Source organism: Pseudochaenichthys georgianus, chromosome 18, assembly GCF_902827115.2.
Source record: "Pseudochaenichthys georgianus chromosome 18, fPseGeo1.2, whole genome shotgun sequence".
Classification (NCBI taxonomy): domain Eukaryota; kingdom Metazoa; phylum Chordata; class Actinopteri; order Perciformes; family Channichthyidae; genus Pseudochaenichthys; species Pseudochaenichthys georgianus.
In genome coordinates, this window is record NC_047520.1 from 13,854,090 (window position 1) to 13,868,220 (window position 14,131).

The window sequence follows — 14,131 nt, forward strand, 5'->3', positions numbered from 1 at the left end:
ACTCAATCCAATTTCTCTCTTTGAAAAAAGCGTTGCAGTCCAGAGTTGTGGGTTGCTGTAGAGGGAGGTGTTCGTGGGAAATCAATTCCTCTTTCCTTCTTTTCCCCCGTCGTTCTCTTCCCCTTTCTCACCGTCAGCCAGTGGTCTCTCCTGAGTTCCCCTGAAACAAAGGGAGGAACAAAACAGTATTTTTAGACCCTTTGATTTTCTCATTACCATAATGATGTGTGGCTTTGTAGAATCTATTTCATGTATATTTGACTGTGTTCAACAGGGTGTTTCTTTTGCTGCACTGCAGCTGTCCCCACTCGGGAGCCCATGGGTTGAGAAAGAAAACACACACACACACACCCTGCAAATCAGTCATACCCATCCCCAGCCGTGCTTCCTCCTGTCTATTTATTCCTCGATTCATCGGATTCTTTATTTATTTGACACGCTGCTTCCTAATGCAAATAGGTTTGCCGAACTGTGGGAGCAGCATGGGACCCGGATTGTGTTTCTCTGTTTGTGTGTGTGTGCACGAGCAAGTAAGTGAATCCGTGTGCATGTGGGAGTATAGGTGAGAGTTTATATATGAGCGTGTGTGTGTGTGTGTGTGTGTCAGTGTGTCAGTCCCAGTGAGTAATAGAGCCAAAGTCCTTATCTGTCACCAGAGAGCTGCCTGGCTCTCTCTCAGCTGTCAATCATCCAGCCCAAGAGACAAACACTCTGCTTCAAACACTATGAGAGGCAGAGAGAGAGGATGAGGAATGGGTGAGGTGGGGAGCGAAGGAGCGGGGGAAAGAAGGAGGGATAAGGAAAAGATAGGAAGAAAGAGAAGGAGGGCAGGTGTGGAGGGACGGGAGGAAAGTGAAGGACAAAAGGATAGAAGTTGTGATAAAAGTTGGGGAGGGAACGAGGGGAGGTGTTATTTCAGCGCCGCAGTTGTGTGTTCTTCAGGCCCCGCAGGTAAACTGGGGAATGGAACTTTAAAACACTTTACCTGCACAAATTAGACAGGTCCCCTTGAAAATACCCGGGCGACTTTGTAAGAGCCACTCTTTGGAAAATAAAGTGGCAGAGAAGCGGCGAGGCACGCGCACGGACGTGCTCAAGCACACACCCACCCATATTCACACACACACACACACACACACACACACACACACACACACACACACACACACACACACACACACACACACACTCTGGCAAAGCTATCTGCGCTGAAATATTGGTATGACACTCTCCAATATCCTGACGGGAGTGAATAGGATTTTTGATTTTTGAGGCTTTCTCTTTTAGAATGTTTGTGTGTGTGTGCATGTGATTACACTTATGTGTCAGCTAGCCCTACACCCTATCTGTCCTACTTTCATGAACGCACCCCCCCCCCCCCCCCCTGCTCGGATTGTGCTCTTACAGCAGGCTATCTGTTGATTTTACCTCGGGGCTCCACAACCCCTGGGTCGAGCTGGGACTGCCGCTCCAGCGCTTTCCCTAAGCCCTTAAAGCTTCCTTCAGCCGAGAACGGGAGTAGGCGCGAGGGAGGTGGGTCGGAGGGGGGGGGGAGAAAAAAGAGAGGGAGCAGCAGAGGGGTTGAGCCCCAAATCGCTTCAAGATGCGTTCCACTGGAGTCGGAGGAGCGAGAGTCTGGGAGTCGGGTAGCGCTGCTCGGAGCCTGTGGGGGAAACCCAAAGGAAGCCAGGTTCCATTTCCAATGGTGGATTAAGCACTGCTGCAGATACACAAGGCCCCTGTTGGGACACACACAGCTAAAACACACATATCCTTGGACATGAATCCTTACGAAAACCTTCTTTGGTGTGTAGTCATTCCTTAGCCTTATCCCTAACCTAAACTTATAGAAATGGCTTATTTTCCCCGTAAATTGAGGCTTAAACGACAAAACGACTACAATACCAAGCTGTTTTTGAAAGTATTATATGCTTTTTTTTAAGTGTATATTTTTCAAAATGTCTTCAGTTGAAACTGGGAGTTGGAAAGTTTTAGAAAGAGTCCATAAACGCATAGTTTCTAGTCTTTTCATTGGAGGTGTTGATATTAAGTAAAACATAACACCAGCCTTATCTTTTTAAGGTAAGGTTCACACACACAAATAAACACGAGTATACTCCCTGCAGTCTCACACACTCGGCTCACACAGAAAAGATATGTCCCAGGAGTCCTGCATACTTGGTGGCCCCTAGGGGCCCCCGATGGATTACACTGCTCTCCTGACAACGTGGCCTGACTGAGCTTAAGTTGAGTCGCCTTTAGCTAAAGTTTCAGCCTTCCTGCACCCTGTGGCCTGCCCGGAGCAAAGTTGAGCCTACACACACTGACACACACACACACCGGCCCTGAGGGGTCACAGCCTAAGAGAGGGGACCCTCAAGAAGAGAACACCTACATGCATGACCGCATGTGGAAACACACACACATAGGGGCAGCTTTAAGGATGTAGGTGACCCACACTGGCAGGGCGGCGTCTCACCTCACTCCTTCACTCCCACAGGGATGGTCTGTGTGTGTGTGTGTGTGTGTGTGTGTGTGTGTGTGTGTGTGTGTGTGTGTGTGTGTGTGTGTGTGTGTGTGTGTGTGTGTGTGTGTGTGTGTGTGTGTGTGTGTGTGTGTGTGTGTGTGTGTGTGTGTGTGTGTGTGTGTGTGTGTGTGTGTGTGTGTGTGTGTGTGCATGATGACCTTCAGTCCTCCAGGGCCCGGGGTGACCTAATTACATTAGCGAGGTGGTTGGAGTGAATGAGTCGAAGCTCAAAGACTTTTTCCACGCCAGGCATGAACACCGGCTGCCCTGCCACTATCCATGGATGTGTGTGTGTGCAAATATGTCATCATGAGCTATATACTAAAACACACTAAAGACCTCACTGGGAGTTATAGGGGGGTCTGCAGCATGTGTTTGTCTCAAGGGCCTCCTTTAGACCATGTTGAGGGGTTCACATGTATCCATTGGAGATCTGTGGGGGCCCTCTAAATCTCTTCCTCTCTGACACGCACACTGATTTGTCAGGAGCTGCGGTGCTTTATCACCACACACCTCCATGAGACTACCTTAATGGGCCCAATCCAGAGTGCCGCAAATCATACATGCTGAGGGAGGCAGGGAGGGGAAGGGGGAGGACATGCGGTAAGAGACGGTTTAGGAGGGGGGATACTGTGGCCACGAAAAGGAGAGACGTCAAAAGTATGATTTTGGGTTTCGTATGATCCCCCCCAGAGGAGCGGTTGGGTTTCACGGTAGAACAATCCCTTCAGTCAGGACAGCGAACGTCTCGCGGCGACTGGTTAGTGCATGTCATCGTGTTCGCTTTCAGACAGAAGCAAGACATGCTGCCAGCAGTGACTGTGGCTGCAGAGGACTCACACACTCTGCTATTCAGGGTTCACTTTCAGACGGGAGCAAGAAAACACACATCATGTTTGATGGTTGACGAATCTGCTTATTCCAGATTCTAAAATGTGAGCTGTCCCTGCTAAGTATCACTTGAACTATAATGTTATGTTGAAATGTTTTTGGACTGATTTGATTCAATTTAAAGACGTAACATTGTGCTTTGTGGTATTTTAGGTTGGCATGTATCACTATTAGAAGAACAAATCATTTAATCAATCATTTAAAGGTGGGGTAGGTAAGTTTGAGAAACCGGCTCGAGATCGCTAGAATTTGAAAATACACAACCGGAGAAAATCTGCCACTTCCTTAGAGCCCCTCCTCCAACACACACGAACTCGCACATGACCAATGAGGGCACGAGATAAATTTGTGCCCCGATGGAAGGCTGACAGGCAGGTAGGCCATCCAATCCGATTGGTTGTACTTTTTACAGTATTACGGCTTCTACAGATGAAATTTGTTATGGATTTGTTGTCAAAGCACTTCAGATATTCATTACTATCGGGATGTTAAGAGCATTCCATGGAATATAACAAAAAGTGTATCTCGAGCCGGTTTCTGAAACGTACCTATACCCACCTTTAACTAATTATTGTTAATAGGGAAGACCATATTTGACTTTTGAATACATTTTATTAGAAATGTCCAAAAATCTAGGTACATTTCAAGCTAAATAAACCATTTAATTAAAAAAATCTTGAAGCTGAAAATAGATATTTTCGTAAATGAATAGTGAGAGCCTTTATTTAAAATCCAATATGTGAAAAGAACTACAAGATACTGAGGGACAGCAATAAGCATTACAAATACAGTGTCATACAGAAACAAAGTAATATTAATACCAAATATTAAAGCTATGCCACTCAGCTAAATCAAGAACATATAAAACATTAGATTTAACACCATGCTCCCTAAAATGTCCCAGGAGTACCTCAGTGTGGATTGGAAAGCATTTTGAACCATTTGTCTTGAACCCATTTTCCTAATATCTGATGGTTTTCAGCATTGCTCTTTTCCCGTACCACTCGAGGGTTTGTGAACTAACTCAAATCAAAGCGGAGCTGCGAACAAGTGAGAGAACAGGAAGAGGGGAATGCAGCAAGGTAAAGAGAGGTGGAGAAATAGGACAGGGGGGGGGGGTAAGACACCAGATTGAATATAGAGCAGAACAAGTGGATGTTTGGAGGACTCAAAAGAAACCGCCAACAAAAGCTCTGAGCTGGAGATGCAGCAGGAGCAGGAACATGAAGAGGGGAAACAAGGATGCAAATGAGAAAGAGACGAGGAACATGTTTGCTTGAGAAAAGTTTCCGTTGACCTGAATATGGATGCGTTGTTCTGCTTTGTTCAAAGAGGAGCAGATAGTATAGTGTTGGAGTTTCTCTTCATGGTGCGGCTACAGGTTTCAACTTAATGCGATACGCTCATCTGCCGCATTGTATCATATGGAATGTGTTGAACGCAGCAGGAGCGCAGCAACAAGGGAGATGAAGGGTGTGTGTGTGTGTTGATAGGAGAGACAAGCGCAGTGTGTGACTCGGTGTGTGTGTGTGTGTGTGTGTGTGTGTGTGTGTGTGTGTGTGTGTGTGTGTGTGTGTGTGTGTGTGTGTGTGTGTGTGTGTGTGTGTGTGTGTGTGTGTGTGTGTGTGTGTGTGTGTGTGTGTGTGTGTGTGTGTGTGTACGGGCTCTTTGTAGATGCCAAGGTATCCAGCGTGGCTCCATCCCGCGTCTCTGTGGTTCCGCTGGGTGTGAAGTGTACTGGATGTGACACAGACGCTGCAGCAGTCTGGACAGGGGGATGATTTGTGTGTGTGTGTGTGTGTGTGTGTGTGTGTGTGTGATGACAAGGACACAGTTACCTTCAAAGTCCCATGATGCCAAGTAACTATTCAAACAAGCCTCTGCTGCTTCCCTACCTGCTGACTCTCCCTCTGAAGAATCTCTACTTTTCTCTCCACCACCTCTTTGTTCCTCTCTTCCTCTCCCTCTCTCGCCATATGGAAGCTATTACTGCAGTTTCTAACCACAACATTCCTGAGGGCTTTCCAGAGCTCACTGACTTTACATCAACCTTGTGCTCATCTCCTTGTTCACGCCACTCTTCATCGTTTGCTTATGTCTTATTCGGTACATCCTTTTTTTTCTCCCATGAAGGATTCACACTTTGGTGCTGGCTACTATCAGGCATCACAACGTTTGAAATGTAATCTTGTCATGGTGAATATGTTGGCAAACTATAGCAAATAGTTTTGGAATCGGTTCTCAGTGTTTTAAGCTCCTCCTCCAACAAAACATGCATATTTAAAGGCTATATTCTCCACTGTTCCCCAGCTAGTTGCTTAATTTACAGTTGTTTATTGAGTTTGTTCCGTTGAAAACAGCTTTTGTGCTGCAGTAGAAATAAGTAATGAGGTTACTAGAGCAGAGTTGTGTGCCAGAAAATCAAAAAAGTGCGTTTTAAAAAATCGTTATTTGGCTTTAATGCTGTGTGTTCATCACTATCATCACTCCCTTTTCCATGGCTCCATACAACCAGACATATTCATCAGTGCAGCTTTACGATTGGAGGAATGATTATCTTTTTGTTCCACAGTAAAGTATTTTTATGGAAGCCACAGTTTATGATTTTTCATCAGGCTGTGTTTTTATGACCGCACCAATCCGTCAACTGGTAATATCCCTTATGTGTTTTGCCTCGTTTCACACATTTCCCCCCAAATTGACATATTTGCTGTCTTTTGGAAACGTAAGGTTCTCCATTAGAACGCTCTGCAGGCTTTAGCAAAGATAACACTATGCAAGGTAGCTTTTTTGCAATTATTTGTTAAAACGTGTTGTTTACAAACCACTTTTTCAAACCACAATGAGGATCGTTTACCAAACAAAAGTTATCGGATGCCATCCCAGCTCGTATTTGTCTTTCTCCCTCTTCCTCTCCCCTCACATCCATTCCACCATTTCATCCATACTAGAAATGTTCGAAGGTATCTGGGCCATGCCTTCTAGAGAGACTCAAACTCTCATCAATTTACATTATAGCTCTCTCCCCCCCTCTCTCCCTAACCCCTCTCCGTCTCCCTCTATTCCGTACAAATGTTTCTCGATCCCTCTCTACTCACACAGTCAAAGACCACTTTCTGCAGCTCTTCTCCAGGGTGTATGGTTCTTTAATGAAGACAGTAATAATGATTATGGATATTTTAAAACCCTCTGTCTGCCGTGTGCACTCGTGGTTTGTCTGCACGATGCCCGGATTTCAAATAACTAAATTATAAGCATTGATTATTAATTCCAAGAACAGCTTAAGATGACAAATATCTAACAAAGAGAAACCAGGAATCGTTAAGTGTCCTCTAATTTGAGTGTTACATAAAGCTACAGGGGATTTAAGGTAATTCAATTTCTTTTTAATCCTGATATACGTCTAAATAATAATGTCATAGTAAAACAGAGTAATTCAGCAATATTTCATAGGTCGGCTTCACACTCGGCTACAGATGATAATAGCTTTTTTTTCTAGTTCAACATGAAAATGGACTTCAATAAGGCGTCGAAGAAGCCTTATTCAGTTACAGAACCGATCAAAGATGAGGTCAAGATTGAAAAAGCACAACACGAGTGCAAATGGTAAATGTTTTATTGTAAACCAGATGGAGTAGCAGGCAGACGACGAAGGTGAGACGTGCAGGTCAACGTGATGGAGCTGCCATTATTATAAATACTGTGTCAAAGACGGATTGAGCACGAGGTGGATTCAGTTTGAAAATACTCCCAGCCATGTGTTTTGCATTATATGGCTGGCGTTTCTGCGCAGTATGTATAGGGGTACTGATTGCTGCAGCCGGACAGTGTAAATGATAGTCCCCTCCCTGTGTGGGTGCTCTCCTCCGTATAGCAAGTGATTCAATCCAGCACTGAGGCTTAAAATAACATTTCCCTTAAAGTAGGTAAACCAGTCTGTCAGTAGAGTGAGATAATTCCCCCATTTCCAAATCTCTTGAATCATTTTATTTATACTAAAAGGAGACATTTTCTGATTCCGTTCAAGACTTTTAATAAAGGACAATTCATTAAAGCCAATGGAATGAATGTCATTTTGAGTTTTCACTTCAGAAGTTGGAGTTGGGATTCAAAGTGGGCTTAAATGACTTGTTCCAAATGCAGGTCTTTTTTTGCTCATTGTGGCATTCCGTGGAAAGCACCACTTCTACAAATGAGACCCGCTGGATTTACTTTAGACAGCTACTAGATGGCCTGCAGGTGTGCGTGCGTGTGTGTGTGTGTGTGTGTGTGTGTGTGTGTGTGTGTGTGTGTGTGTGTGTGTGCGTGTGTGTGTGCTCCTCCCGACCGCTTTGCTGCTCCTCAACGTGCGTGCTCCCCTGCCGTGCGTCTGACAGCGTGTGTACATTAAAAGGGGGGGGTGCACTCAGGACCCCTGTGTGTGTGATTACACTGTGTATACCATGAGATTAGTGCAGACAGCTTTATGCGCGGGCCCCGCCATAAATCAGAACCGAATCCCGCCGTCGTTTATTATTCCCTAATAGATCAGTCCTCTGCTGTCTCTCCCCGGCTTCCTGCTCGCACCGGGCTGTGCTTTCGGCCCAAGGACGAAACCCCCGCAGAGGAGGGGGGGGGAGGTCAAAGTTGATTTTTCGAGTAAATCCACCACGCTGGTTTCATATCGCTCGATTGTCTCCTGCCTCATTCTCAAAATCAGATTATTACACATAGAGGGGGCATTTACATTGTTACAGCTAAAGCCAAAGAGCCGAAATAGCTTCATATTAATTAAGAAGCATGTAAGAGTTATTAAAGATAACAATTGAAATGACAATTAAAAAAATACACATCCAGTTTGAGTAACAGTATTTAGAAAAACAAGTGTAGCATGTATAACATAGTGTGATAGCAGCCAAGTGAAAGTATTGTACAATTATTTACAGATTTAAGTTGAATTGTGTAACTAAGGGACAGCAGCCAGTAATGATGAAGCTGTGTGTACATATATCAATATCTCTCCAACTCGGTATGTTTTTCATCTCACAGACTCGCCCTAGTCTCGCCATCCCTCACCCCGCCTCCCCGTCATATTCTCATGTTCGCGCGGACATACACTGGCACACACACACACACCCTCCCTTGTCCCCCCCCCCCCCCCCTCCCGCTGGCTGCACCTGTGTGCCCGGCCCCGGACACGGCTCGGGTTGCCGCTGTGGAATCTGGGAAATGTTCAAGCCGTCCAATACGCCACTCAGAGCAGGTACAACTGCAGACGACATGCAGATGGGCAAGAGAAAAAGACAGAAACACACGTCGAGAGAAAACACACACGGCAACCAGGACGCCATTTCAGGCTCTAAAATGTCTTGCATGTGTTTGTTTTTAGGGAAATTAAATATCTATGGCACACTCTTAGTTGTGTGAAAGGGTATAATTAGCATTAAAGGGTGGAGGGTGAGAAGCAGGAGGTGTGAGAGGTCAGGGGGGTCACGCAGACTGACACTCGAGTCTTCTCAGCACAGCTCGGGGGTCGTGAAAATGATGTTTCAGCCCTCATAAAAGAGCTGCGGGGAAGAAAAGAGAGGTAAACTCCCCCCCCCCCCCTCTTCCCTCCATCTCCTCCTCTTTCTCCTCTTCCCCCCCCCCTCTGTGTCACCTCTGGCCCCCTCCAACCCCCAACGCCATGTTTCAAAGTGTGGCCACATGAATGGCTCTATTGTTAGAGAAAAAGTGGAAGGGGGGGGGGGGGGGGAGAGAGTGGACAACCAGGAAAAGAGACGAGGGAGGAAAAAGCAGCCACTCCGAGAGAGACGGGGAGAGTGTCGGAGCGGAATGTGGCCCAAAGAAGAAGAGAAGAACGTAACATGGCTCAGGGCCGTGTCTTAACCGGATGATTTATTCAGATGCGGTCACAGTTGAACTCTGTAAAGTTGTTTATAAGTCCCCTCTCCCCTCTGGCCCTTCCGCTGCGGGAGTGTGTCTCCAGCATCTGAAACAAACACCCCCGACTTGTAAGGTGGACTTGATACAGAAAAAAAGGTTAGGCCGAGTAGAGGGAGACTTGTCTGACTCGACCTCACGATTACATTGGTGTCCCTGTTAGTGTTTATTATAGCCCACATTTAGCCCACACTAGGTTCAACTGGGTTCAACTGCTAATCTGACACCCTGAAATTGGAGCTTATCAGAAAAGGAGTACTGTGGCAGGAATGCGCCTCTCTTCCTTCCGCTCCCCTCGCCTTTTCTTCCATGTGATATTTTAAGAGTGTTTTGTCTCCGTTTCTGCTTGTTCACCGCGTTTCTTTGTTGTTGCTACACTTTACATGACATGTTCAATATTTTCCTTCAACTCCACTCCGCTCCCCTTCCCGCTCACTTGCTTCCTTCTTTCTGTTTGGAGCACTGCACCTGCCCCATGGCATTTGCCTTCAGTCTCGTGTGTTTGCTCTGCCATTCTGCAGTGCAGCTCGACTGTGACTCAGGCTACCGTCAGATACACTCGCAGAATGCGTCACGCAGGAAGCAGCAAGGTGCCTGTTTTTAGAAGAGTGTGTGCATGTGTGTCAGTGGGTTTTAGCGTGCATGTTTAGGGAAAAGCTAAACCTATGTGGGTGGGTGTGTTTGGGCAAACCTTTTGTGTTTAGCAGAAGGGCATTTGTTTGTGTGTGTGTGTGTGTGTGTGTGTGTGTGTGTGTGTGTGTGTGTGTGTGTGTGTGTGTGTGTGTGTGTGTGTGTGTGTGTGTGTGTGTGTGTGTGTGTGTGTGTGTGTGTGTGTGTGTGTGTTGAATAGATTTTTCTGTTTAGGCTTTGCCACAGACGCCTCAGGAACCCCCCACCATGTTTACAGTTCATACTCTATAAATGGTGTGGGTGCGTGCGCTCGCCTGTCTGAAGCCCACAGGAAGGTGAACGATGTCTGTGTGTGCGTGTTGAGTGAAGCTGAGTGCCTGGCTCTCCAGTCTAAGTATCGCCTGATAACCCCGAGTGACCTGGGTAATGAGAAGTGGAACAGTGGCTTCCCAGCAGGCCTCTGGGCCCGTCTAAAGCTTTCTGAAGTTGCCCTTCGGTGTTCCCCGCCAGCCAAACACACCAACTGATAAATCTTACATCTCCATTTACAGCAGCGTTAAGGCTGTTAGCTCGCAGCGCTAACAGGTAGCCCGCATGGAACGGGGAGGAGGATGTGGTCAGGGAGATGCAGGTACAACAAAGGAAAGTCATTACATCTCTAAAGCTCTATTAAATCATCCTGTATATAAAGGTTACACATTAAATCAGTTTACTTCTCATGGCTGCAATGCCTGGGAAATATATCTTGTGGCTCTGGAGAGAGATTTCTAAAGACTTTAGATAATAACCCTGCTGATGTCAGAGTGATGTCATCAGCTATATCAGTTTGGAGACCTCAATGTTTTTTAATGGAAAGCCTGTGTTTAAACTGGGGGTTTAACAGATGTGGGCGCTTAGCAGGCAGTGACAAAAATGCTTTAAAGTTGAATTATGGGAAATGTAGGATCCAGTGTTGGTGGAGCTTGATTCCCCCGCGGAAAGTCGAGATATTGAGACATCTTTAGCTATAAATCGGACCTCCTTAAACTTTATGGTAGGGTACTATGTCATTTTTCGAAGGCCCTTTTATTTTATTTGCAAGTATAACCAACGTGAAGCAAAGACAATTGTTTTCCCAGATGCAAATCTAGTGAGGCGCCTTTCCCCACCAGATAATACTGGAAGTTGTTAATTGGCATGGATTTAAGGGAAAACGGGAAAGAAAAGTGTTACAGATTTGGCCTGTTAGGACAACTGAAAGGGTCATTTGTTGCTAATGTGACATTAGTAGTCTTTTTAACGGCACAGTTCCCAACACAATTGTCGGTTTGTTCACGCTTTGTGATCCCGTGGTGTTTATTATTTAATGGTCAAAGTCTGACAGCAGAACAGAGAGCATAATTAAGCAGGTTTGAGAGCTGTGACTCCCAAGTGTGGATTTGTTGGAAACAGAGGCGGCGTCTGAGTCACTGAGGTAACTGAAAACGGGCTTCTTAACATTACAGGCATTGGCTTCCTCCCACTTGAACATCAAAGTGTCTCTTAACATTCTGTCAGGAACGCTAACAGTCGAGAAAATCCGGCAAATATCCTCCTCCTTTTTATCTCTTTCTACTATAAACACTTGGCCTAATTCCTTCTGCCAGTTGTGACATTTGTTTTAACCTGAGATAAAGTCGCTGTGGCTCTACATAGATTGCTTAGTGATTTCCCACTGCTAGCCGCGCACACTAGCCTGTAGCGTTAAAGTCATCACAAGCCTCAGGGGTTAAGTCGATAAATAGTATTTTCCCTTTTCAGCAAGAGTGGAATGTGCTGCGAGGGAATGACAGAGTTTGAGTCATCTGTTGAGTTGATGCCCCCGCTGACTGCTGTGTTTCATGTCCTCTGCTCTGGAGGGTCCTCTGAGCGCTGTGTAGCCACAGAGCGCCCACATGCCCTCTATACTGCAAAAAAACACGTTTCATGTCGACTTCTGACAGGATTTTCACCAATTCGAGCTTTTTTAGAACGTATCCAATTTGTCATGTGAAATATTTCCTCAAAACCTGCTGTAGTGTTCACTCCAGGAATGCCATTCGGAAACATTAGGACCATGTAACGTCAAATATCTTCACTAAAAGCCAAGGTAACATTCTAAAATGACAATAATAAACCATATTTGTGTTTAACCCCTAACCCTGTATCCACTGCAGTTTCCCATGGATACCAGGTGTCAAACCCATCAGTAAACAACAAGACTTCACATCGTTCATATCAGATTTGGAAGGCAGACATCAAAACAGCTAATAAGCAAACTAATTACCTGAGATCTGGCGTTCGTTCTGCTGATCTGTGGCGATGGTCGTCTGCCTGTTTCTTCTTTGATGGACATGCTTCAGTTCTAACCTCCAAATATGAGTGCTGACAAAAACAAAATGAGTTTCTGTTGCGTCTGTATCCCAGTTTACTCGGCAAGTCTTTTTGTTTACCAGACTTCGCATTTGCTTGCAGTATTTACTTTCCTATGTATCCTCGAATTAACTCCAGGCTTTTATGTCTTGACAATAAAGCTCCTGTTCCTCCACAGCGATTGGCTGACATTGGCTTTGGCATTTAAATTCAGAGAGTGATCTTGTACGCTTTGAGACTAAACATTTCCATAACTGGGGTTGATTTGGTGGGGTCGTGGACAATTAATGCTTTTCTGATATATTAAATGTATTTGACTTTAATTTGGGCTTTTTTCCCTCAATGTGGATCAACTGGTGGTTACATCGTCCTACTTCTTCTTCTCTCCACCACTTCATGTGTTCAGCAGGGGATTTCGTGAGATAGTGTAGTGTATCTGTTCTTCTATGCAACGGCACCTGTTCCCAGTGAAGAATAAAAAAGAAGTAGGGGGAAATAGGAGCGTTAAAGGATCCATCTGTTGCTCATTCAGCAGCAGGCACAGGTGGCTCAGAACTGGTTTATTTTAGCAGGAAACAAAAGACTGATTAATGACTCGACGCCTTCCTTTTCTTTTCTAATTCCTCGCTCCTTCTATCCCTTCCAGGTTCAAAGACGACAAGGGCTACGTTCTGTACCCTCAGATCGGGGACCGGCTGGACCTCATCTGCCCCCCGCTGGACACCGGCAGGTCCACGCCCGAGTACGAGTTTTACAAGCTCTACCTGGTGTCGTCACGGGAACAGGCGGACCGCTGCGAGGTGAGCGGAGCCCCCAACATCGTGCTGACCTGCGACGAGCCCACCCGCGAACGCCGCTTCACCATCAAGTTCCAGGAGTTCTCGCCCAACCTGTGGGGGCATGAGTTCAAGAGCATGCAGGACTACTTCATCATCGGTGAGTGGAGGGAGCTACGGTGGAGATTAGGGGATAGAAAGCGTGTGTTCATGGGTGTGTGTGTGTGTGTGTGTGTGTTGAGCTTCATTGCAGTGGGTTGGGTGGGTTGTTATGATTGCATGGCTGATTTCTGATTGTGCCTGAATGTGTTTGTTTATTTCAGTGATGATGACGATGATTGGGCGGGAGTGTTTGGAGTAATTAGGGTTGAGAATTACATGTGATTCCGGTGGTCCATGGGTGGATACAGTACACTGCAAGAAATGACCATACGAGCCTTAAGTACAAATATATTCTTGTTCTTTAGGAGGAACCCCATTCGCACTAGCATGAGCTATTCTTTCAAGGGTCCGCACAAACAGTCAAACATACACAAAAACCCACATCGTTTCATACAATTCCGTATGAAGTGAAAACTAAAAGTATCATTCTATTAACACCATCATTAAACCAAACATATATAACACAATTAGTTAAATACACTACTGTTATATACCAGCCACAGTTCAATTATACTACATAATACAGAACGTTTTTTTAAGCACATTTTTAAATGTAAACATGGACCGGCATTGAATTCCAGCTGACCATGGCTCTGTATACGGCTGTGTTCTGTTTCACATTTGATTTAGTTTGAAAGCATTTCTTCCAAATTAGACCTTGTCGTAACTGAGAGTTATTTGACTAGCTTTATTTTATTTCCCCTGGTTCCCATTTCTTGAAATAAACACTAATCAGTTCTCTTTTTAAAGCAAATTAAACACCAATTACATTCTTGTCCTTTCTTGCAGTGTGTCTCTGTGCTATGCGACTTGTGTGGCCTTTTGTGTTCAGTGAAGTATGGTAACGTTTGTG

At 45.4% G+C, this 14,131-nt stretch overlaps 1 protein-coding gene across 1 annotated transcript in view; it reads left to right on the forward strand.

The window, feature by feature from the left end:
* Positions 1-14,131, forward strand: part of efnb3b (ephrin-B3b) — a 75,637-nt gene that overhangs the window by 22,835 nt on the left and 38,671 nt on the right. The window contains exon 2 of the mRNA XM_034105643.1: positions 12,987-13,276. Within this exon, the coding sequence (XP_033961534.1) occupies positions 12,987-13,276 (290 nt within the window). The remainder of the gene's footprint in view (positions 1-12,986; positions 13,277-14,131) is intronic.